Raw genomic sequence first — 25311 nt, forward strand, 5'->3', positions numbered from 1 at the left:
AAAGGGTCGCATACATGGCTGAACAAGGGAGGCAGGAGCAAAGCACAGACAGGAACCCACACCCACCCACAAAGGATATACACCCCCCTGGGATAACAATGACACATGAGGGATGCTTAACTCTGTTCACATGGAACGTTAACGGGCTGGGCTCCAGTATCAAGAACAGACTAGTGCTTCAATACCTGAATAGGCATTCCCCGGACATCGCACTGCTAACCAAAACACACCCCCTGGGCACTGAATGCAAATTCTTCCAAAGATCCAACTACGCCGCGGCCTACCATGCGGGCTTCACCAGTGGGTCACGGGGAACTATGATCCTCATACATAAAAGGATCCCATTCCAGATGGGAGGGGTACATGCAGACCAAAGGAGATGCTTTGTAGTGGTGACCGGTAGCATACATGGGATGCCTGGGGAATTGCTGTGGTTTATGCACCCTCAACCCCCCGCTCACGCACAAACTCCTCGCGGACCTTCAAGCAGCATTGCTGGATATGCAGGCTAACTACTGGGTCCTAGGGGGCGACTTTAACGAGGTGATGGAAGTGACCAAGGATAGAACGCATGTGGGTAACAGAAATCCCGACCACCAGACAAAACTCCACTCCTTCGCCTCGTCACTTGGGTGGGTGAACGAGTGGAGGACAATCCATCCCTCAGACCCTGGGTTCTCCTTCCTCTTTGGCGCGCACAAATCCCTATCTTGCATCGATTATTTTTTTGTTCCGCAAGACATGACACACACACTCTTAACGGCCACCTACCTAGCTAGGGGCATTTCAGACCACTCCCCCTAACCATGACATTGAAACAAGGCAAGAAAGCCCCTCATCCCACCTGGTGCCTTAGTGCATATTACCTAGGGATGCCTGAAGTCACAGAAGCTCTTACTCATAAGACGGAGGAATACTTCTCCATCAACAAAGGGTCTGTAGACAGCCCCATTGTATTGTGGGAAGGATATAAAGCAGTGCTTCGGGGGGAGGCCCTTTCCCTGGTGTCGGCCCACCGCAAAATACACACTCAAGAAATTGCTAAGGGCGAGGAACATTCATCGCGGGCAGAAGAGGAGTTTCTCGCTGATAAAACTGGGAGGCGCTACTCACAGCCCAAGAAACGCTGTGAAACCTGGCCTTAGACAATGCCAGGACAGCACACTGGGCCACACGCAGCCAGATCTATGAGACCAGAGACAAGGCGTGCAAGACTCTAGCGTGGCTAGAGCGACATGCCCAAAACAAGGGGTAGGTGTGCGCTATACGTGGGGCTGAAGGGGAATTACTCTCAGAAGATACCGAGATTGCGGACGCATTCGCGGCTTTCTACGAAAGCCTGTACGCCCAGCAGCTGACATCACCCGGATCATTGGGCTCGCAATTGCTGGAGACCATTGCACTACCCAGGCTCTCGGAACAACAAATAGGTGCCCTAGAAGCAGAAATCACAGAGGAAGAGATCGCCACAGCCCTGTCCTAACTTCAACCAGGGAAGGCCCCAGGCCCAAATGGGTTTCCGGTGGAAATGTGGAAGAGGCTAGTGGGCACGGTCACAACCCACATGTACTGCATGTTTAGATGTGCCCCGGAAGAGGGAAGGCTCCCCCAAGATCTGAGACAAGCAGCCATAGTAGTGATCCCTAAACCCAGCAAGTCACGAGAATTCTGTGCCTCCTACAGGCTGATATCCCTCATTAATGGAGAGGCCAAGGTCCTCGCCCGTGTCCTGTCTGACAGACTACTAGGGACCATTCATTCCTCAATTCATCCAGACCAATGCGGATTTATGCCTTCTAGACCTACCCGGATGAACCTGAGAAGGGCCCAGTTCACCATTGATCAGGTGGCTGCAATAAAAGGCCCACTTGCACTGCTAGGGATGGACTTTGAAAAAGCCTTTTACCCGGTGAGCTGGTCGGCCCTCTGAGACATCATGGAACAAATGGGATTCGGGCCCAAGTACATTTCATGGGTCAAGCTACTATACAACACCCCAGAGGCGGTAGTGAGAGTGAATGGGTCCACGTCCAAGGCCTTCAGGCTCGGGCGAGGAACTAGACAAGGATGCCCCTTATCCGCCTTACTTTTTACACTAGCCATAGAACCACTCGCAATTAGACTAAGGTCCGCGCTTGAATGTTCTGGATTCAAATGGCCATGTGTCATGGTCATGAAGTCAGGGGCACAGGCATGCAGGGGTCGCATGCACAGGAGACCTGGGTGGACACTGTCCTGGCGCCTTTGGCACCAGGCTCATGAACAAAAGTAAAGAAGATCATCCATTTAACACCGAAAGACTTTTATTATGGACATAGCACTTCAGATGCATTAACCTTGAACATTCCATCCATTAAGCAGGGTGCATTAACCTTGAAAATTCCATCCATTAAGCAGCCCCAAGTGTATTATTGGGTGTGGCTGCTAATGGATTGCCTTCGCACCTGCTCACTCTCTAGGAGTGGCAGGTAAGCTGGCCCTAATGGGCGTGTCCTCAATCTCAGCTATATAAGCTGCCCCGATCCGCAAGACCGACGCTTCGTGTTATTCTGCACTTGCAAGCAACATAACTCTCACTGTCGCCTGAAGTCAGACTTACCTTTGAAGATCCTGCTTCCTGGACATCCTGCTTCCTGCCAGCATACTTACCAACTGGGGGAAGCTGTTCTTACCTGTACATCTCTTCAATGAACCAAGTATTCATCTTTACAGTTTCCGGAACGCCGAAATCTTCATCTTGGCACTGCAGCACAACACGCTTCATTGTCGACTGCAGCGCCTGCAAGGAAAAACAGAAGACAAGGTTAGACATCGAAAAAACTTTCAGTTTAAGGTTGCGCTTCGCCATACTTCACGCTTTTCCTTAAACCATCACTTACCTGCTGTTGAGTATTGCGGTTGCATCCATCTTCCATCCGGCCGCGTCTCGCGTCTCACAGCTGCATTGAGGCCGCCTTTCCATCTAATGGAAGAAAACAGAAGAGAGATATTGCAGACATAAACAGGAGCAACATATACAGACATTAAAGAGAACGAACAGCATCACAAGAGCTCAAGAAAGACTTACCAATCATAAGGAGAAGCATAGTCGCAGTTGGACTGGACTAATCCTTATCAGGGATCAGTGAAGGAACTAGATCCTCATTCGACGCGCCCCTGCCTGAAGTAGCAGGACGGAGAGCTTATCTTCCATAATTCACAGGTGAGCTTTATGGGCCGGCGTATGCTCACAGAAACCGTACTTTGGGGCAAACGGTTCCAGAGGTACAACAATCATAGATTGGCGCACTCACACACTCTTATCTCCACGCAGGAGCAGTATCACCACGTACCACCGCTCACAACTTTTCTACTGGGGGAGAGGCCTGAAGGGGGTGATTCAAGTTCAGGAAGGGCTGCAACCGTGCCCCAATGCCTCCGCAGAGACCAGGTGAGCGTAACACCATGGGGAGGAGAAGACAGAGTGTCACTCTATGCAGGCGATCTCCTTGTGTACATGGGTAACCCCCAGACCGTGTGCCCGGTAGTAACAAAAATTCTCACCAAATACCAGGCCTTCTGCGGCCTGAAGGTTAATAAACAAAAAACAATGCTCTTCCCACTACAGTGGGGGGGGGGCAGAGGCAATCCCGAAGCACAGCCCCTACCCTGTTTCTATACAGAGCTTCACATATTTGGGTATCGTATTTAGCCGCAACACCGAGGACTTTGCTCAACTCAATCTACAGCCGGTGGTAGACAGATCCGAAGCTGACGCCACCCACTGGCAGTCCCTCCCGCTGACGTTCATGGGTAGGCCAGCCCTTTTTAAAATGTTAACCCTTTCGAGATTCCTGTACGCCCCCCAGAACGCCCCGCTCCACATTACTAGGCTGACCTTCGTCTCTATAGAGACCACCCTTAGGAGATTACTCTGGGCCGGGAAACAACCCTGCATAGCCTTAACAACCCTACAACGCTCTGTCTGGGAGGGCAGGATAGGTCTACCATGCCTTCGGGCCTAATACTAGTCTGCCCAACTGGGAGAAGTGAATGACAGGCTCCACGGGGACCCAGACCTCCCACACATTAAAGGAGTGATCAGACACATGGTGCAATAACACCCCTCCACATACTGTACGGGAGAGAAAATGAGCTGACTGCCCTGTCTGGGCTGACACATCAGACCCGCAAAGTCTGGGTGGAGGCCACGCACCACACGGGTTGGGGAGGGAGTCCGACAGCGGACCAACCCCTATGGAACAACATACACATCCCGTAAGTCCTGCAAATGGGGCACTTCACACGCAGGGAGGAACAGGGAATACGGTCACTGGTGGACATACTCCGGGATGGCCACCTAGTCACATTCAATGATGTGCAGAACAGATTCTCACTCCCGGATGGGATGGGGACAGATACAGACACATGCAACCGGACACAATTCCCCGACCCAGCAGACATCTCAAAGTGCTCTCCCCTTGAGGCAAACATGCTTCAAACTATGATCCCTGCCAAGGTCACGTCCACGGTCTATCAGGTGATATCAGCCTTCGGGGCCCAGGAGCTCTCCAGGCTCCGGGAGAAATGGGAGAGACTGTTGGGTCCACTGGAGCCTGAGGAATAGGCCGAAGTGCTGATGTTCTCCCGAGAAATCGGCATAGACACCAGACTCCGCCTGATCCAATACAAGATACTACACCAGGCCTACCACTCCAGGGCCACAATGCTGAAATGGGGGACAAAAGAAAATGGTAACTGCCTACGCTGCAGACGGGTAGAGGGAACATTCTTAAACATGATTTAGGACTGCAATGTTATCCAGGGCTTTTGGGTCCAGTGTATTAACAGGATTAGCAGGGTGCTGGGGTCCCCCCTTCCACACGACCCAAAACTGATCATACTAGTGATCAAAGGAGAAGCGGACCACACCAGGTATGAAAGGACATTTCTTGCAGTGGCACTGGGTCTTGGGAAAAGGCTCATAGCCACAACCTGGGGCTCCTCTGAGGAACTGAGCCTTAATAGATGGGTTAACGAAATGGACCGGTGTGCGTCCCTCGAGTGACACATAAATAACGTAAGGGTATGCCCCGGAAAGCACCTTACAGTTTGGGGGAAATGGATGGATGAGTCATAGCTACCCCCATGCACCGGACCACTGGGTAATGGCTATAATGGCACACAGCAGCACATGCCTGGTCTCCCCCCACTGAACCACAATGGGGACCCCTGACGCGGTCGGCTTGTGCCGCTCCCCCCTCCGACCGACTTCGAACCATAATATGACATATGATGCTTATGTAATCGTGACCCTGCACTGTTGATGGATTGTTATTGGATGTGATGACCATGACTTGTTTTGGTAAAACACCAATAAAAAGAAGTTTAAAAAAAAAGTACAAGGAAGACAGGCAGCTATTATCTTGTTAGTGAAACTGTCCATTGTTGCCCATTTTATGTGCTTTCTACCAATAGATTTATCATGACTATCTGTTCGGGACAGTATAAGCGCTAGTATTATTGCCGTAAAAACATTGACAAAATCATAGGATCATGGTCGCTCTCAGGGTGTTGTTCAATTTTTAAATACTGCAAATACTGCCAATCAAGCACATCCACTAGAAAGTAATCAGTTGCTGACTAGCACCTAGAGGTGCTGAAGGTGTAACTCCCTGGTCAATCTGCCAGTAACCTTTCATTTACAGGAAAAATCATATGGAAACAGGTCACAGTTGGCCATAATTCACTGTTTGGGATCTGAAAACGTCATTAGATGTCATTAAAATATGTCCAAAATGGTGGGGATTTGTTTACTTTTACACACAATGCTGGAATGGGGCTCGGTCTGTGGCAGGGCATCACAATTATTGGAAATTAAATGATTTTCCTCAGTTTGACCCTTTTCGGTCAAGTAATACTCTTACCCATTGTTTATTTTGGGGACGAACGCAGAAAACCATACTTCTCGGTTTATACCCTAAACATGTTAGGGGGGCTTGGGCCTGGCAAGGTGCTGGTAATCTCACCACAAAAGTAGTTCCAGTCTTGTCTTTGACTGCCACATTCATTATGCCACATATAATCCTGGGTCACGTTAATTGAATACAGTAATTGATGACAGGCCAAATAATGCTCTTATTACTGTTAAACCATAAACCAGGACCAAAACCACTGTAGCATCCAGTCACAGAAAAAAACCAAGAAAAACATATATTGTATGAGAAACATTTAAAGAATAAGACATTGTATGAGATACATGTCCTTTGTACTGGTTCCTGTACTATAACTAACTTTATTTCAGTGTTTAACACCGCTAATAGCAGAGCTCTGAAGTTTCCCATGGCAATGCACGAGAAGGCCACCCAATCCTGTTTTCGTTTGAATTCTGAAACGTGGACATTTTTCTAAATTTCAAATGGTAAAAAAAAAACGACAAGTCCTACAACTCAAAGGGGGTAAACAGGACAGGAGGGCCTTCTCGTGCATGTCCACAGGGAACTTTAGAGCTCTGAACCTGCTCTCCTCTGCTCTCACGGTCATAGAAGGTGTTAATCCATGAATTGAAGGTTCATTCCCTCCCTCTCGTGGTATGCATGCTATTGCTGCGTTGCTGGGCAGGCTTCATGCATGCTTACCCCTTATCAGCTGGGACATTTTCTAAATTTTTATCTCAAAGGCATTCTAATTGTGAGACAGTTACTTCAGGGGGCGGGGATTGGGGGGGCAGCCATCGATGGACTCCTTCAGGGAAAATCATCACATATAACACTCCTTAACTGAACCCAGTATACAACTTGAAGCAAGAGGATAAAGACTCACTGCCTGTAAATCCCTAGCAGGCTGTGTTATTACCAGGGTATCTATGTGATATTACAGCAATATGTTAACAATGCCGGCAACTGATGAAGGGAAAGGTGTAAAAGTGAGGAGATAATAAACACGGAAACAGAGCAGGCCCCTCCAGAGAGGGTTCTGCTTGGCTCTTGATCTCCCATCCCATCTTGGGGACTAGAGAGCTCTGCAGTCCTCAAAAATTTAGTGGAGCGATCATCCCTTCGCCGAGTGTGATGTAGTGACCGAGGTGTGCATTGCTCTGATAAGGACTCAACAGTTACCCCATTTACAGCGGACGTTAGTGTCCCTCAAAGGGGATCGATTTATATTAAAATATGTATAGCTGGGAAAAGTCTAAGCGGTATGCTGACCCGCAGTGATGAGGAAAGAAGCAGCTCCACTGGTGGGCCCAATGTATCCCCATGGCCAATTTAAAAGATGCTGCACAATGACTAGTTACAGAGAATTGATTGAATTCATTTTCTTGTGGTGTACCCCCGGCGAATTTCCCACTCTTCTCCCTCAGCAACCCTTTTCCAGATGTTGTAACTGGGAGACCATTACTACAAAACTGTAAATAGGAGCACCTACGTTGTGCCTGCCAGAGAGCTGCACAATTCCATGGGAAAGGGCTCCAACAGCTCTCTGCTACTCTGAAGCACCAACATTTCTCATCAAGACAGCAGAGTGGGAATCGTTTGTGCGAACATGCTCCAAAACCTGCTTCCAACTGGCCGATGAATAATAGAACTTTACTCATGTCAGGGGTGGTATTTTATGTAATATGGTACAAGATGTCCCCAACTGGTCACAGTGCTCCAAATGAAGCATCACCAGTGATGTGTACACTAACCGCATCTTTAGTTTACATTGACTATGTGTCTGCCTAGGTACACAAATGGTGTGCTTGCCATTTAGAAACACACACACTTCAAACCTTTGATATTTGTTCATAGAGCTCCATGGGGTGTCGGCCCTAAGTACCATACCTTGCAAAGAAACTTCTAAGTTTAGGCGAAAGCCTCTTTGCCTACTGGAAGAAATGTTCCAGAGGCAAAACGTTCACCTGAAAGGGACCCAAACTGCGGCCCTTCCTCCAAGCCCAATTAAAACTGGAGGCAGACAGACAACCAAAAATTCAGAGAAGCGCTGAAAAGAATCTTCTAAATGTGTAGCCATTTGTCAAGTTTCCAAGGGTCTTTATGTAACAGAAAAAAGAAAGGAATAAGGTATGGCTGTGGCAAAGGAGAACTTCTTGGTCGAATATTTTTATTTTCAATATTGCATATAGATGTACAATACATCAATAATCAATCAAATTATAACAATAAAAGAGAATCCAAATGAACAAGTCAATTGGTTAACAACAATAATAGACTACCTAACTACATCTAAGTAAAGGAGAACTTCAAACTTTCCTTCATGACCATAAATCTCAGAGCACCCTCCTGGAGGTGATAAAAGAGTCACCCAGTTTCTGGAGTTTTAAGTGCTGCGCATTTCTTTATTAGCAACAAAAGTGTTGTGGTCAGTGTGCAATTTACCTGCTTCCCATCCTGGTTACCTTGGCACCACCACCCTTAGGCCTTGCTCTGTTAGGACAGGAGAGCCATCTGACTCTTTAGAATCCTGGCTAGGATTGCCTGAAGCAACTGGGTTGTGGAGGTTTGCCCATTCTTAAGTTGCCAGAGACGGTTTATGCTTAGCCTCCATCAGCTCAGAAGTCTGTGCAAAAGTCCAGTTCCAGGCCAACCGTATCCCCTTTTGACTACATACTACTCTTCTCTCCTCTCCATTGCTGTGCTACTGGTTTATTTCCTTGCCTCCTCTTCTGGTCATTTTCTTCCTCTTCTCAATGTTCCGCAATGCACTAGTCTCCCTTTGTGACTGCTCCTCCATGTTCTCTTGAACCCCCCTCTTTCCTCCACTTCCCCTCCCTTATCCTTTGCTCCATTTACCTCTTCCTCTTCTGCTGATATTTTCCCCAACTGCCTTTCCTCGTCCTTTTAACTTTTCTATCACTCTTTCATCTTCTATTCACCCCTTTCTGTTGCAGTGCTCTCCTATTCCTCCACTACTCTCATCCTATAAACTTTTGTTCTTCCTCCGTCCTACTTCTCAAGTTGTTGCAGCATCTTCTCCCATCCACTCTGCTACTCCAAAATATACCAATTAACTCCATGAGCTTCTAACACCTTTCTCCCACATTAGCTGCAACCAGTGGGTTGGCCTGTTGACCAGATCATTTTTTTGTTACTTTGAGCTGATGTTTTGGTTTGGACGAGTCCACAGATTAGCTGTCTTGTGACGGCACTAAAAATTCCAAGGCCACATTTCTTTTTGTTGGAGTGTGTGTCTGCAGCCCAAGACTTCATTAAGGCTGGCTGCCATCTTGCAATTGTTTTGCTCTGGCTTGTGGTCAGGGATGAACCATGGAGACCTGCGCCTGCACTTTAGCAATGAACATGCTGCAGTATTTCTGAGTTGGGTAAAGCTTTGCAGGCCCTCACTCTCCAGATGCATAGCCAACGCATGTGAGAGCGGGATTCATGAGTTGCATCTCCACTCAAATCCTTTGTTGATGTTGAAAGGCTCTGAGTGAGCGTCAAGGTAAAGCATTCAGCGATCCCTGTTGCAATCACCAAGTTCTCCATACATGAGTCTCAAACAAGCAGGCTTCAGCTCCTGTCACTCCACGGAAACTTCTCTCATGAATGTGTCCAACTTCATCGCCTCTGCTAAGCACTCCAACCTATCCTCTACCCTAATTCTCCTTGGCCCGTCTGCTGTATTTGACACTGTCAAATACTTTGATCTCCTTAATACTCTCTTTCTTCTTGGGATTTATGATCAAGCCCTTGCCTGGATTGAATCCTACCTTGCACCTCACCAATTCTCTGGCTCCTGGAGCAACAACACCTCTCAACTCACTCCTCTAACTATTGGTGTTCCACAATGCTCTGTCTTGGGTCTGCTCCTCTTTACACTCTACAACCTCTGCTCTTGGGCACTAATCTCCTCCTTAGGTTTCTCGTACCAACTCTTCGCGAACAACACCCAAATCTTCTTCTCTTTTCATGAACTCTCTTCTGAACTCTCTATCAAAATTCTAACTCAAACGAATATTCGGACTACAACAGGACTACACCCTCCCCTCAGTGTATTTATTTCTCTTGCAGTATCAGCTCCTTTCCCCAAGCTTTCTCTTCCCCCTTTTATATGTTGCAAATCCCAAGGGTATGTCTCTTCCTAAGGACTCTCTTTTTCGGTGTACAATTTGACAATAGTACATTAGTTCAAGGGCCTTCCTTAAAGTTCTTTACAATAGATATTTGGTCTTCAACCGGGATACTCTCCCACCTGCCTGGTCACACAAATGCCTAACTTTCACTTCACCTGGTGCACTTTCCTATCAGGACTTTGTCATGTAAACTTCAATCTTCACCTTGTATACTTTCCTGCCAGGGCGTTACTATACACAAATACTAAATTTCACCTGGCATACATTCCTGCCAGGACTTTGTTACACAAACACTTTGTTATGCAGATACTTAACTTCACCTGGTATAATTGTTTGCCAGGGCTTAACTATAAGAGTCACTCTTTCAGCTTAGGGATTAATAATTATGAATAACTTGTTTTGCTAATACTCTCACTTCTTTGGTAACGGTGCTGCTTCCCTCGCGCTGCATTCTGGTCATTTGGTAACCCACTTGTTCCTTTTAGGTTGACCGGTTCTTTCTGTTCCTTCTGCAGAGCGAAATATACTTGCCGGCAAACTGGTAGCCATGTTTCCTTCCCAGCACTTACCGGTTATCTTCAGAGTTTCTCCGCTCTCCCCGGCTTCGCGTGCGCACCATCAAGCGCTGCACTCTCGCTGTGTCGGCTTTCACAGTGTGCAGTTCCTGCTGGTCTCACTCTTTCAGCAGCGGACGGCCCGCACCCTGATATCGCCATTCCCATATTGGATTCACTTTCAGGTCACCTGCGATGGCATGCTTGCCTTCAGCGTGGTGCTCAGCAGTATTTCAGGTTGCATGGCAGTTTGGCATCTGCAGCTCTCCTCTCTCCTTCTCATAATCAGCTACAGCCGAGCCATATTTAAACTTCCCGGTTTGCTTGCCAACAACTAGCTCATTACGCTGTTGTTCTTTCTCATGTCAGTCATTATGGAGTTGCTTTCTGAATTACTTGAAGAACGTGGGTATTGAGCCTTCTGAGAAGTGATCCTCACTACTCCCTGCCTCTTCCTCATCCTAATTGCCAGTTTGAGGATTATCACAATAGATTTATTAGGAAGTGGAGGCTGAGCATACCAATATGACATTAAGGCATGGGGGACTGAGGAAGCATCCTGGAAAGGAATGGGGAGCATATGGTTTTCACCAATGATATCATCCGGTCTCCCCTGGCCACATAGGGGGAGTTTATATCAGGGAAAGGAGTGATGATATTGTCAGATTCATCACCGCCTCTAATGAAGCGAGTAGCCTATCAATATAATATTCTCCCAATCTAGTTATACCAAGCTTGTCTACAAGATCAATATATACTTTCTTGTGCGTGATCTTCAGCCCCTGCACAAAACAGGCTGGGATCAGTGGTGAATATTACATTTCTGTTCCCATTTTGTAGGCTATTTTATGCCAAGCCGCACAGACACACAATACCATATTTATTTCCTTAGGTTTACGTATAGACTTGCCCAACACAGCCGTCCACAGTAAAGCTGAAGTGACTATTGCCCTTTCTATCTCCACTTGAGGCCTGATGGATTGTACAGCATACCAAAAAGACAAAATGTGTGCCTGTGCCCCCAGGTAATACCTTTCAAAATCTGAAAGTGCCAGTCCTCCCCTCTCTAAAGGCTGCACCAGCATATCTCTTAACCATGTGATGCTTACCCGCCCATAGGAAGTCCAGAAGAATCCCACAGAACATTGAGAAGAATATTGTTGGGAGACATAGTAGGATATTCAGGAAAATATATAGAAATCTCAGCAGTACAGTCATTTTCATCACTGCAATTCGTCCTAACAGCATTTGCATTTATTTTATTTGTATGGCGCGCCTGGCCCGAGGGCATCTGGGCACATTTCTTGAGGAAGTACATCAGTTACATGGACAAGTACATAAGTTAACAACATTTGCAAGGTACAATAGGCTCCTGGCCCGGTGACCGCTGGGCACAATTTCTTGAGACAATTTCACAGAGAGTGGGAGACTGCGCCACCTCTTTATCCACTGCCCTACCATAGTTTTCCTGAAAGAGAATGTCGGGGGTTTCTCGAAACCTCTTTCTCCAGATACTTAGTATTATCCACCTCCCATTTGAACCCAAAATCATCCACAAAGGTTGGCGTGTTCGCAGTTGGTGGGAAGACCACTGATTTACCATGATTAATCTTCAGCCAGAAGAGTTCCCCAAAGCAAATCACCTGCCGCCTTATCACTCCCTTGGCTCCTTGATGAAAAGCAATAGGTCATGGTGTATAGTGATATAATTAACTTGGTGGAATATAATTGAATTCCTCTATGTAAATGTTGCACACGCAATAAAGCGGCCAATGACTCCATCACCAGGGTGAACAATAAAGGAGAAAGTGGGCACCCTTGCCTTTGTCCCCCTCCCCATTATCAAAGACTCAGAAAGAGTTCCATTAATGGCAATCTGGCCGCTGGGAGGCTGTCTAGCCGAACCACGCAAGACAAACTTAGTTCCCAACCCAATTTCATTAAGAACACTAAACAAATACAGCCATTCAACAGAGTCGAATTACTTTTTGGCATCCAAGAGAACCAAAATCCCTGATACTCCCAGATCCATAGCGACAAGGAGCCCAAAGAAATGGCATAAACCATATGTTGTGCTTCGCCCGGGAATAAAACCGGACTGTTCTACAAGGATTACGTCTGGCATAATGGAAAGAAGGCGATTTGCCAGCAGGTTTGTAAAGATTTTATTATCAACATTTATAAGGGATAATGGGTGGTATGGCGCACATTCTCTGGCGGTTTACTGGCTTTGTGCAATAGGGTTATTGCAGCGTTTCTAAGTGTTGCTGCAAAAATTTCCTGGTCCTTCAATTCCAAGTACATTCAGAGCAGATAAGGTGCTAGGATATGCGTATACTAGTTATTTATAATGCAACCACTAGCCCATCTGGCCCAGGGGCCTTCGAGCCTGGCAATGCCCTGATAACACCCAACATCTCCTCAACCGAGAATTCCTGCTCCAACGCCCCACTTTTAATGTGCGATAGCGAGTAAAGTTTAATCTCGTCTAAGTATTGCTAAACATGCCTCTCCGGTAAGTTCCCCTTCGAAGTGTACAGGGAGTAATAGAACACTTGGAGCACCTCTGCTATAACAGACACCTCATATATGAGGTCTCCATTCTGGTTTTCTAATTAGGTGAATGTGCTTTGATTGATGCTCAATGGCCAACAGAGCCCCAGGCTTTTGGCCTTCCCCATATTGTCCGATGTGATGAGCCCTGCTCAGGAACTTAACATCCCTCAGAGCGTTCTCCCAGAATTTGTCTAGTTCTTCCCAGATCTCTGTCAATTTTCCCTTGTCTCCAGACAAACGAAATTCCGTCTCCAGGTATTTAGGATTGGCTTTGTTGTTCTCTTGTTCCCTCCTAATCAGTTTGAGAATCCCAGCTTCTTTGCTAATGCACACCCCCCCAATATAGCATTTAAATGACTCCCATGCCATGCTTCACAAGTCTACCGAACCCTGATTGATCTAAAAAAAAGGAAGTCATCTCTTTTTGTAACTCCCTGTGAAACACAGTTTCTTTGAGTGCATCTGCCTTAAATCACCAATTCCTCCTACGATGATGCCTCTCAGTCATCACACATACCAAAGTGACCAGGGAGTGATCCGAGAATGTAAGCAGAAGGATCTCACAATCTTTGAAATAAAATGCGCTTGTCCTGGAAACCAATATGTAATCTATATGTAAGGCCATTGCATGAACCCACGAATGGAAGGTGTACTCCCGCAGCCCCACATGTTGCACCCTCCATATGTTAACCAGGTAATAAATAGAATATACATTTTCCACCTTGTGGATAGCCTTAGATCGAATAGTCATTTCCTTGTTAGAGCTAGCCACCTTAGGATCCAGGACTGTGCTAAAGTCCCCATCCCAGAGAACCACAGAGTTTCCTACATCTCTTACATTTTTAAGCAACCAAGTAAAGAACTCTGGTTCGTCTGAGTTGGGTGCATATGTGTTGACGAGCACAACCTGCGCACCATTTAGGAGGCCCGAGACCATCAGCGCCCTACCTTCTCGGTCCTTCTGAACCTCAGTAAACGAAATACAAGTGATTGGTGAATTGATATTGCAACCCCCTGGCGTATGAGGAGTAATATCAGTGACATCCAGTGCAAGGCCCAATTACCGTCAGATAGACAGGTAAGGTGTGTTTCTTGAAGGTATACCTCATTTACAGCGTGCCTACTCTGGTACAAAAGCAGTTTCCTAGTCTTGCCAGGATGGTTGCCACCCCTTATATTCCAGGTGGTTATCTTAATTAGCCACAATTGTTAAGGAAGTGGGTTCACACTATTTATCTGCTGTGGGCAGAGAAGGGGTACAAGTTGTCTGCACTGCCAAAGCCACAGTGCCTCAATGTTCACAAAGGTGAACAACTGCTCTACTGTTCCATGCAGTGCTCCAACCCGTCAAAACTCTGGTGTGTGTCTGTGTATTATATTCATGCTTTGCATCCTTGCTACCTTCTCTGCTTGCTTCACTCAAGCCAGTTCCCAATAGCAATAAAGCTACAAAAGAGGATCTGCCACTGCATCACTACCATAATCTCAATTTGACAGCCATCTTCTAGGAGCAGTTCATGTTTGTCAGCATACAGGGACCCATGTTGCATGCCTAACACAAGGTTTGTGTGTTGCATTCAGTGTGCAAAATTCACCCAGCTGCATACCCAGTTGCTAATAGCCATAAAGCCATATCACCTGCATTGGCAAGCTATTCCAGCTGTGAAATTCCCTTAACCGTGCTGCAAGCATTTAACATCTGGTCTATAGAGCATCCCATGGCCAGTAGCCATGACTACAAACCTCTCCCTGGCTTCTATTGATCCTTCACTCTGGTTATGCTCCTTTGGCTCTGGGGACAAAATTTGACTATCAGTCAATTATCTCAAAACAGTGCCCCATAGGATCTTCAATAATGCTATATTTTGAATACAGCAGCGTATGGTTTGAATGCTGGAAGCTGACTGGCTGACAGCTGGCCAATAGCTAACTGGGAGGCCTCAGAGAATCCAAAGTGAGTCTGAACTGTCTCTAAAGGAAGTTCATTGTCAAGATAGCAAATACATTCTCTGACAAAGGCCTTGAAGAAATCACAAAAATTCTGAGCACCCTTTTTCATCAATACATGAATGGTTCAATTATCTCATTTCAATTGAACAAACAAGGTTAGTAAAACAATTTAACAGCATACAAACAACGCCTCTATACTCTAAACACATTACTGCTTTCCGTTTTTAGGTAGTAAAATCAATCGCAACAGCCAAATAAACAAAGCCTATTTTTCAAGGCACAGTTATTGGGATTACAATCCTAATTCAAAGGGCTCTCATTAACAATAGCAATATTTTCCGTAGGGGGGCTGGCACTGCCATGGAGCTACTGAATGGGGTGGAGAGGGTCCTCGACTTTGCCTTTTGAGCTTCTAACTCCACCCCTGTTAATAAAGACCGAACGGTTCCCTTCCCTTTATGTAGAATATTATACGGCTATGGATAGTTTATTTTAATTTAATGTATTCATTTATATTGCATCAAAAGCCTGCGGGCATTGGGCGCTGTAACAAAAACACAAGGTGCAACAGTGATAACAGGGACAAGAGGGAGGTACAAGTTGGGCCTAACAAAGAGCGGTGTGGGGTCTCAGTGGAACAGCAGGGTTTTCAGTTCTCAACAGAATTTTTTTGATTCTTTAAGTAGCCTTAGATCTGGTGGAAGGAAGTTCCAAATATTGGCAGCCTGCACAAGGAATGATCTTCCCAGGCTGTTAACACGTTTGAAGTTGGGATTTCTGACCAAGGCGAGTGTAGAACAGCGTAAACTCCTTGGGGGTTTGTGACTAGACACAAGATCTTTAATGTAGACTAGAAGGTTACCATATAAGGCTTTATGGACAAGAGTTGCTGTCTTGAAGTGTAGTCGGGCAATGATAGGGGGCCAGTGGAAGTCTCATCAACAGTGCAAGATATGGTCTCTTCTGGATTTTTCCTTGACGATGCGAACTGCATTGTTTTGTACTAACTGCATTGCCTGTATGTTTTTCTGTGGTTGTCTATCAGGAGGGCATTCCCGTAGTGCAGCCTGGACAAAATAATTGCGAGAGCAACGGATGCACAATTGGACTCCAACAGGAACGGTCATAGATTTTTCTGTAGTCAGAGGTAGTAGGAACAGTTTCTCACAGTCCGATTCACGTGTGCATCAGCGTTTAGTAGGGGATCTAGATGGAAATTTAGCATCTTAACTCTCTTAGATACTTGAATGCAGCAATCGAGTATGGAAAAAGACAGGTACCTAGGGTCAAGTTTGGAGCTTGCATGTGCTGTGCCAAATGTCAACAACCCTGTTTTATTGCTGTTGAGGCACATCCACTTTGAGTTCATCAACGCCTCAATGTGATCATATGAGGTTTGTAAAGTGGATGAGTCAAGATCGTAATCTCCGGAGAGCTCAAGGACTAACTGTGTGTCATCAGGGTAATTCGAAACAAACACATTGAGGTTGTCCATCCAAGCGGATGCACAATAGCCTGATGTACAAGTTAAAAAGTAATGGGGACATACAGGATCCCTGGAGACGCCACAGGTTAGGGGTGCAGATGGTGAAGTTGCATCTCCCCAGCAGACTCTGCATGTGCGCTGCAAGAGAAAGGACTGTACCAATTGGATGGTATCTCTGCTACATAGTCCTATTTCTCCAGCTATTGGAGCAGGCGGTTGTGGTCTAAAAGCTCAAATGCCACTGATAAGACCAGTAGTACGAGTAGGCCAGCATTGCCTTTATCTGCGATGCCCAACATATGGGACTAGAGGTCTAAGAGTGCAGTCTCTGTGCTGTAGTGTGGATGAAAACCAGATTGTCTACAGAGAAGGATGTTGCTTGCTGGAATTTATAATGGGACGTAGATTGCTTGGTTCTTTAGGGTCAAGGCCAGGTTTCAAAGCCAAAAAGGTGTGACAGTGACCTTTTTTACTGCGTCCGAGACTTGGTTGCTAGAGAAGGAGGAGGTAACAAATCTAACAAGGAAAGGGGCAAAGATTTCTTTATGTTCCAGGATAAGATTAGGGGGAATCACATTTTCCGAGCATTGTGAGGAGCGTAGAGAGGATAGTATATTCATCATGTCTGAGATAGTAATGAGGGAAAATGTAAATTTGGCAGACTCCTCTTTGTGTACTAAAGTGGAGAGATGATGTTGTTCTTATTTACTTCAAGTTTAATCTTAGAGCGTGCCTTGTCAACTTTTGCCTCAAAAGGCCAGTTGTATATTGAGGCAGTCTTCGTCTGTTGGGGTCACAAGTGTAGTGCCTTGCTTTTTGCTGTTATTATTGGACTAATCGATTTGCTTGTTAAAGAAGTTTTTCTTAGTGTCACAGATGGCCAGTTTGTATTTTTTGTCTAAGGTTTTCCAAGTAATATATGTTGCTTCAGATGGGCATTTTAGCCATTTTGACTGTGCTTGTCTTTTGTATTTTTTCATTAGCCTCAATTTTGGGTGTACCAGTTTTGATGGGTCATGTCTCTGTAACTAGTTTGCTCCTTATAGGGGCTACTTTGTCTAAAAGAGTATAAGGCTAGGTTCAGAGAGTCAACCAAGATCACAAGAGTATCAAGATCTGATGTAGCAGTCATTATTATGTTCAGACAGTTTTCCAAATCCTTACCAGTAACTTTTTTGAAGTTGCATTTTGAGACCTGTCTTTGCAGATTCATCCCTTTAGGGGTGAGGTGTTTAAATAGAGTCTGAAAGACTATTGAGTAGTGGTCTGACCAGATGCAGGCTAAAGTGCTGTTAATTTGTATAGACAGATTCTTAGCCACAACCCAGTCAAGGGTATTCCCTTTGATATGAGGGGGCAAATTATTAGCTGTAGTCGATGTTGTTTAATGCGTTCTCAAGAGGAATAGCTTCCTTGTCGGTGTTGTTGTTACACCAATGGTTAAGGTCCCCAACAAGGAGGGTCGCAAAATTTGGGCCTTGTAGGTCATTTAGAATGTACCTGATTTCATCATTGAAAAGTGGCATGTTTGTTGGGGGACGATAGATGAGACAATATTAATGCAACTTTGGGGAGTAAGAGTCATTTTGACGTGGAGAATCTCACAGTCAGTGCACGTACATTGAGCTTAATAATAATAAGAATAAACCTAGCTGTTTTTATTTCCAGAACCTGTACGGCGGTTTATGCAGACAGTAGTAAAGCCGTCAGGCGTGGCTAAGACAAGTAGAGGGCCACTTACTTCTGAAGTCCAGGTCTCAGTAAGGCATAGTATACATAGGTCGAGCTCTACAATGTAATTGTGTATGTTAGTTGCATGTTTGGAAAAGGAGCAAATAAGACGCATTTCAACGTTGTTATTGACAGTGGTTTCATAAGCAGAGTGTTAGTGCTTAGGTCCATCGTGTCAAGAGATGAGGGGCCATTTTCCTCAGGCTGGTCTAACATACGTGTGGATCAGTCAACCCAAGGGTTAAGGGAACTTCTATCAACTTCTTCCACGTTCTGTGGGGTGGCTATTGGAGGAAAAAGAACATCTGTGGTAATGCGGTGAGAAGGGGTCGCGGTGAGAAGAGGTTGTGTCAGGAGCCTGCTCGAATAAAGGTGGAATTTTCACTGAATCGGTTAACTTGATTGGTGCAGAAGCGTCAGAACTTTCAGAAGTGGCTTTGTAGGAAGTGGTAGGGAGATATTGTTCTTACAGAGCGCTGGGTAACTAGTCGAGTCTCATACGGGGGTATTTGTCAATAATAGCTAGTTGGCAGGCTTTCTGGCCAGCGAGTAATAGGTTGATGTTATCAAGGTAACCCATCCTGAAGGAAAGTTAGAGCAGGCAGCCAGCAAGACTGTCTGACCACAGTATTCAGAAGGTCTATTCGGCTTAGGTCTGCCTAGGGTGTACATACGTATAACGGTACTTACTCAGAAGCGCGCTTAGTGTGCAGCAGATGGAGAGCGTATCGTCTTGTCAGGGCGTGGACCGGCCTGATGTCTCGATAAATAGGGAGAGGAAGCCTGAGAAATGTAGTTTCTGAGTGAATCAGGAAACTACAGTCTACAGTGAGAGTGCTTTTCTCTCTGTAGTGTTAGGACAAGGGGTAAGGTGTATCTCGTGATTCAACAAAAGATGAAAACACACAAGGGCACACAAGATTTCTATCTGGGCATACGCAGCACACAGGAGCAGACACACAAACAACAGTTAGCAGGTAGCAGTAATCAGCTGTTCAAGTGAACCTACATGGCAGAGTGAATCCTTCATGTTTAGGTTATGTAGAAAACACACTATAGAAACCATAGTCATATATATTAGCACTCAATCATCACAGATATATTTCCTTTTGAGAGAAAAGATCTAGTTCACCTTGTCAGAACTTTTGATTGGTCCTGGGCTGGCTTTTCCACATCCTGTCCATGAAGAATTAACTCTGCTATCTTGTGAAGCTGTTCAATACAACGTGCAGTTACTTCGGCAAGGCTTTCAATGGAGCGCATATATGCATCCTGATGTGAAGAAGAAAAGGAACAGGTTAGTATTATATCATGGTATAATTTGGAGTCAATGCCCACAATATTGCTTTATAGAAGTAAAGCAGGTGATTTATTTCGTGACACTTTGATGTCAAATGTGTGCATTTGACTTGGTCCCACATAGGTATGGAATGCATTGTTGGCCTACATTCACATCCCTGATAATAGATTTAATGGTACTCTGTTCCATTGGGTGGCATCCTGAACAGAGAAATATCCTCTGTCCATGCGTTTTTTTCCTGAAAGAAGAAAGCTCTAAAATGAGAGTAGCAAGCCCAGACTTTTGGTTGGTGCATAGTGTGTCATTATATTCAAACAGCTATGTTTGTTTGCCTGAGGGACGATACACAACGTATTGAACCTCATTACAACTTTAACACATTTAACCAGTGCAATGACCGAATAGTGGAGAAGCATACTTAAATGGTAAAGAAAACATGCATTTGTTTTCTGTATGTACAACAATAGGGAGAGTGTGGCTCTAGGAAAGACTAATGTAACGGTGTAAACTGGCAAAATCTTTGGCAATTAATGTATGAGTAGATCTCATAAGAGAAGATCCTTTTCAGACCTGACTTTAAGATAGAACAATGCTTACTGGTGTGCCAATGAAGTGGTAGGGGTGGCGGGTTACCAGTAGACTTGTAACGAGGGCCATAGTCACCATGTGGCTATGTCCTCGATAAATATCACTAGGTATTCAGTTGTGAAGGTTCCATTTTTGAACTGGAGATAAATGGGGGAACATTTTCCAAGAGTCGGGTGAGGAAGCAGTTGGACCAGTAACTGTGTATCATCAACCTAATAATAGAAGCACATCCTGAAATCTCTTCTGAATTAGGTATAGAAAGCAGATCACTTAAAATGTTTTGGACGAAAATGTCAAATAAAGAAAGCGGAATGCGTAATTAATGTGTTTTCAGCATGGGGAAAAAAAACGAAGCGCATAGTGTCGAACTAGCTGGGGTCCATGACATTGAAAGCGGGGGACAATAAAGTAAAACAAAAAAAGGGACGCTGCAGCGCCAGCTCTGACCCACGTTAGTGGGAGGGAACTTAGGCTGCAGGGATGGAGGTGAGTCGGAGGCACACACAGAAGTGTCCCACTGAAAAGGTAAGTAAGGGGGCAAGGGTTAGGGGGATGCATGATAATTTGTGATTTTTCAGATTTGACATTTTTGGATTCATAATTTTGAGCCACGCAGTAATCATGTAGATCCCCTAAAAAAGACTGGGGGAGAGTATTAACACTTGTTGGACCTCACAGGTCAGGTAGATGACTGAGCATAATGAGGTATGGCCACCATCTCAATTCAAGCCTAATGAAGAATGCCCAAGTTATACTAGTCTGTGCAAAGGTGTGTAGAGGCTGGAAATTGATGGCTGCAACATGTCACACCTAAGCATGAATATCACTGCTATCCACTTTCTGTCTCAAATCGTCAAAAAGGAAGAAAGAAACAATTTCGATTTCCCATGAGAGAAAGACAACTGCCTCTCCAAGATGTTATTGGCTCTACAAAGGTTTTGTTATGTTAAGTTAGATATTGGTTGTTAATAGCTGAAATCTGAATGGTCAAACCTCGGCTTCTATTTGCGTTTTATTTAATTTATATAGCATTTAACACCTATGCACTTCACAAAGGTCAAAATGGTACAACAAAAGGACTTGATAATACAAAATCAGTTTGAGCAGGTTCTCGTTCACTTGAATTTTTGAGAGTGAAAGAAGTCAGAGACTGAATAGACCGAGGGAGGGCCTTCCAGTGCTTTCAGTCGAGGAGAGAAAAGCAGCAGAAACAAGAGGAACCACCAAAAGAAAGAATGATTGAGTGAATTGAGCAGGACGGAGAATAGAAATTAGAGATTAGGGTAGAGCGAGACCATAGAGACATTTCAATACCAAACAATAAAACTGGCTTTGAAAGTCAGTCACCGGAGAAAGTGTAGAGAAGTAGAAATAAATTCAAAAGGGGGAAAGTTGCAGATAACATGGATCAAAGAATGGTAAAGCGAGCAAAGTGGGGCAAGATGATGGGCATGGAGACCAAGTAATAAGCTAGAACAGCAGATTAAGCAAGAGAAGACTAAGGTCGAAATAAGGAGTTGGAAAGCATTAAAAAATAGTAAAGCAGAGAGAAATCTTGAACACTGCTTTGAAATTTTGAGGCCAATTCCATTTTTCAGAGAAACATTTCGTACCCAATGGCTCATAGGAAACAAGTTCTAAATATATCTTAGAATGGTGAATGATGATTGAAGTTCTAGAACCTACCTGCTAAGGGTCCTCATACTGACCCGATCCCACCCACCCGCCCGCAGGTAAGCTCTGCGCCTTGATCATTACTATGGCATGCATTGCAACACGTCTCTCTGAATTACTATTTTCTTGTTATCTTAGCCCGTGACACTGGCACGTTTGGGTGATTTGTTATGAAGTTTGTCATTATAGAGAAGGATCTTCATGCTGAGGTTAGTTTTCTATGCTAGAATTTGAACTTATTTGAAGAACAGGGATATCAATTTCAAACAGAAATAACTTGCAATAATACAGATGGTGGAGGCATTCCCACGACTATTGCTAGTACAATAGTCCAAAGATGAGCGCAAGTGGTGTGGTGATTTATGAGGGTGCAAGAATGTGACATATACAAGGGACAAAACTATTAGAAAACATATATAAAAAAACAAGTGACTTAAAAAGTAACATTAATTTAAGGGGCAAGTGTTTCAAACCAAAGAGAAGGCCGGAAGTTCTTATTAGTACTTATAATGATGAAATCCAAAGAATGTTAGATAAGGTCGCCCCTCTGAAAGTCAGAACGGTGATAGACACCCCAAACCACCATAGATGGTTTACTCCAACGCTGGCAGAATTAAAAACAGCTAAAAGACAGGCGGAAAATACCTGGCTAAAAGAGAACTCCCAAGAAAACTTAGACATTTGGAAAACCAAGGCAAAAGAATACAAGATGAAAATTGTAGAGGCTAAGCATAACTTCTACAATAATCAAATCACCCAAGCTGGAAACCAAACGAAAGAAAATTTCGGACTCTTGAGGTCCTGGGAAAAGCCTGCCAGTATAGGTCCGGTCATTAAACCTACCAATGACGACTGCAAAAAAGTGCAGAAAGCTTTTCCCGATAAATTAAAAACTCTCCAAAACAAAATTCTCCAAGAATTAGCTAAAATAACTCCTACTGTTACCTATAGGGAATCTATTCATAACAGTACTGAGGAGGCAAAGTTTAATCTTAAAACTGCCTCTAAACCATTAGCTGATGGAGAGCAACCACCTCAACAACTACAACAGATATGTGTAATGTCATGCGGGCTATGCACCCCACAAGCTGCTCGGGTGAACTTCTACCGTTGAAAACGATACTTGAACACAAAGACATGTAGCAGTCACTCCGCTGTTAAAAAAAGCTGGCATAGATCCCAATGATGCTGCCAATCTTAGGGCAATCACCAACACTTCCTTTGTCCTAAAACTTGTGGATAAGGTAGCAACACTACAACTACAGGCACATGTGCTAGAAAGAGGTATCTTTCACAAAAAACAATCAGGGTTTCGTAGTTTCCATGGCACCGAGAGTGCCTTGTTAGACCTTCAAACGCATATGCTTTCTGGGTTGGAGTTCAGCAAGTCGGGGCTGCTGCTGATGTTAGATTTATCAGCAGCTTTTGACTAGCTAGATCACAAGATTCTGTTGGACCACATGTCTACTGTTGGAGGTCTCTCGGGGGAGGCAATAACTTGGCTCCAATCTTTTCTTTTATTTTAAACTTTCTTTATTGGCATTTTCAAATAAAACAAACAATAAGGCCATGCACCGGCCCCCTCGCAAGTGCCCAACTCTCCTGCCGCCCCCCGCACCACCCATTGCAGTGGCATTGTCTGTGTGCTTGAGCAGTTATGATCGTTGCTCCGTCTCTGTGGTCTCGCCGTTGTGTGTCGAGCTGGTGTTCGAGTTCTGTGAAGGGGATCGGTGTTGCGAATCTAGTACGTCTGTTGTTGAGAGCAGGTATGCTATATATGGGCCCCAAATGTCTGGGGGGCGTGAATGGAGCGGTAGTGTCTTGATAAAGTTAGTTTCCACGTCTTGGCAATATGTGATGTCTATAAGCCAGAGCTGCGGGCTTGGTGGGGGTCCTCTACCCCAGTTGTGTGCGACCCTTCTTCGTGCCAAGACTAGAAGTAGGTTTGCTAATTTCTTAACTGTGCTGGGCAGTGATTGGGTCAGTCCTAGCATTGTTATTTTCGGGTCGGGGTCGAGGACCGTTCCTATTATGGCCGATGTTTTCTCCAGCACTGCCCTCCAGAAGGTGGCCACCGGTGGGCATAACCACGCCAGGTGTAGGAAGTCCGCCTCCGGCTCTCCGCATCTGTCGCACTCTGCCGATATTGTGTCTCTTCGGGCATGGAGTTTTGCTGGTGTATGGTATGTTTGATGTAGGAAGTTAAAGTGGATCAGCTTAAATCTTGAATTAATCGCTACTTTTTGAGTGAGATTTAGTATGTAGGCCCATTCCCCCTCTGGGATTATGCTTCCAAGCGTTTTTCCCCCCCATCTCCTTTTGGCGCCTGAGCAGGTTGGTTTGATTAGTTGAGGAGGGCTCTGTAGATGTTTGCTACCAAATGCCCCTCTCCTTGAGCCTGGATTGTGTTGTGGAGTAGTGGCCAGACTGGCGGTTGTTGTGGAAAAGTTGGGATTGCTGCCTGCAGTGAGTGTCGCAGTCTGAAGTAAATTAAGGTATCAAGGGCGTTATTGCTTCCTCTGTCTTGGGCTTGGTGGAGGGACAGGAATGTACCTTGTGGGAAGAGGTCCTTCATGGTGCTTAGCTGTAGTTTTTCCGTCCAAAGCAGGAAGACCTTTTCTGTTGTGATGCAGATTCCTGGGATGTGTTTAATCAGGAGAAGAGAGGAGAATCTGGATGTGATGTCACTTTACTTGGCTATCTTTTTCCAGATTGAATCCGTGGTAGTGACAGTGTTCATGGATGATTGATTTACCGGGAATTGGCCAAAGATAATGGAACGGAGGAGATGTGGTGTTGCCAGCGCTCTCTCTATCTGAACGTGAGGTTTTATGAAATGCGTTGTATACTAATGGCTAAGGAAGTGGGCTTGGGCTGCCAAGTTGTAGCGTTCCATGTCGGGGAGAGCTAATCCGCCCTGTCGCGTTGGTAGAGTTAGTGTGGTGTAGGCCACTCTCGCCACCCTGCCCGCCCAGATGAGGTCAAAGACCATGCTTTTGATCCGCTGTAGGAGCTTATGTGGGAGAAGTAGAGGGATGTTGGAGAAGAGGTACAAATGTTTCGGTAGGATGATCATCTTTACTATTGATGCTTTGCCCCAGATAGTAAGTGGTAGGGATTTCCACCTGTCTATTTTGAGTTGAATAGTGTCCAATGTGGCTTCGTAGTTATCTCGTAGGACGTCCTCTTTCAATCTGGACATATGGATACCAAGGTATCTCACGCGTGAGCGCTGCCATTGGAAGCCAAAGTCGTCTATGAATTCGGTGGTGGCGGCGGTAAGTGGGAAGGTGACTGATTTGCTACTGTTGATTCTTAGTCCTGAGAAATGGACAAATTGGATTATTGCTCTCATCACCGGGTTCAGGTTTTCGTCGGCGTTCTGGAGAAACAGGGCTACGTCGTCGGCATATAG

General features: G+C 45.2%; 1 protein-coding gene across 1 annotated transcript in view; it reads right to left on the reverse strand.

Annotated features, from left to right (window-relative positions):
- FAM114A1 (family with sequence similarity 114 member A1) overlaps window positions 1-25311 on the reverse strand; it is a 399688-nt gene that overhangs the window by 77813 nt on the left and 296564 nt on the right. The window contains exon 11 of the mRNA XM_069631803.1: window positions 19467-19606. Coding sequence (XP_069487904.1) covers window positions 19467-19606 — 140 coding nt within the window. The remainder of the gene's footprint in view (window positions 1-19466; window positions 19607-25311) is intronic.

The sequence above is a fragment of the Ambystoma mexicanum genome, chromosome 6q, assembly GCF_040938575.1.
Source record: "Ambystoma mexicanum isolate Mex_15411 chromosome 6q, UKY_AmexF1_1, whole genome shotgun sequence".
Classification (NCBI taxonomy): Eukaryota; Metazoa; Chordata; class Amphibia; order Caudata; family Ambystomatidae; genus Ambystoma; species Ambystoma mexicanum.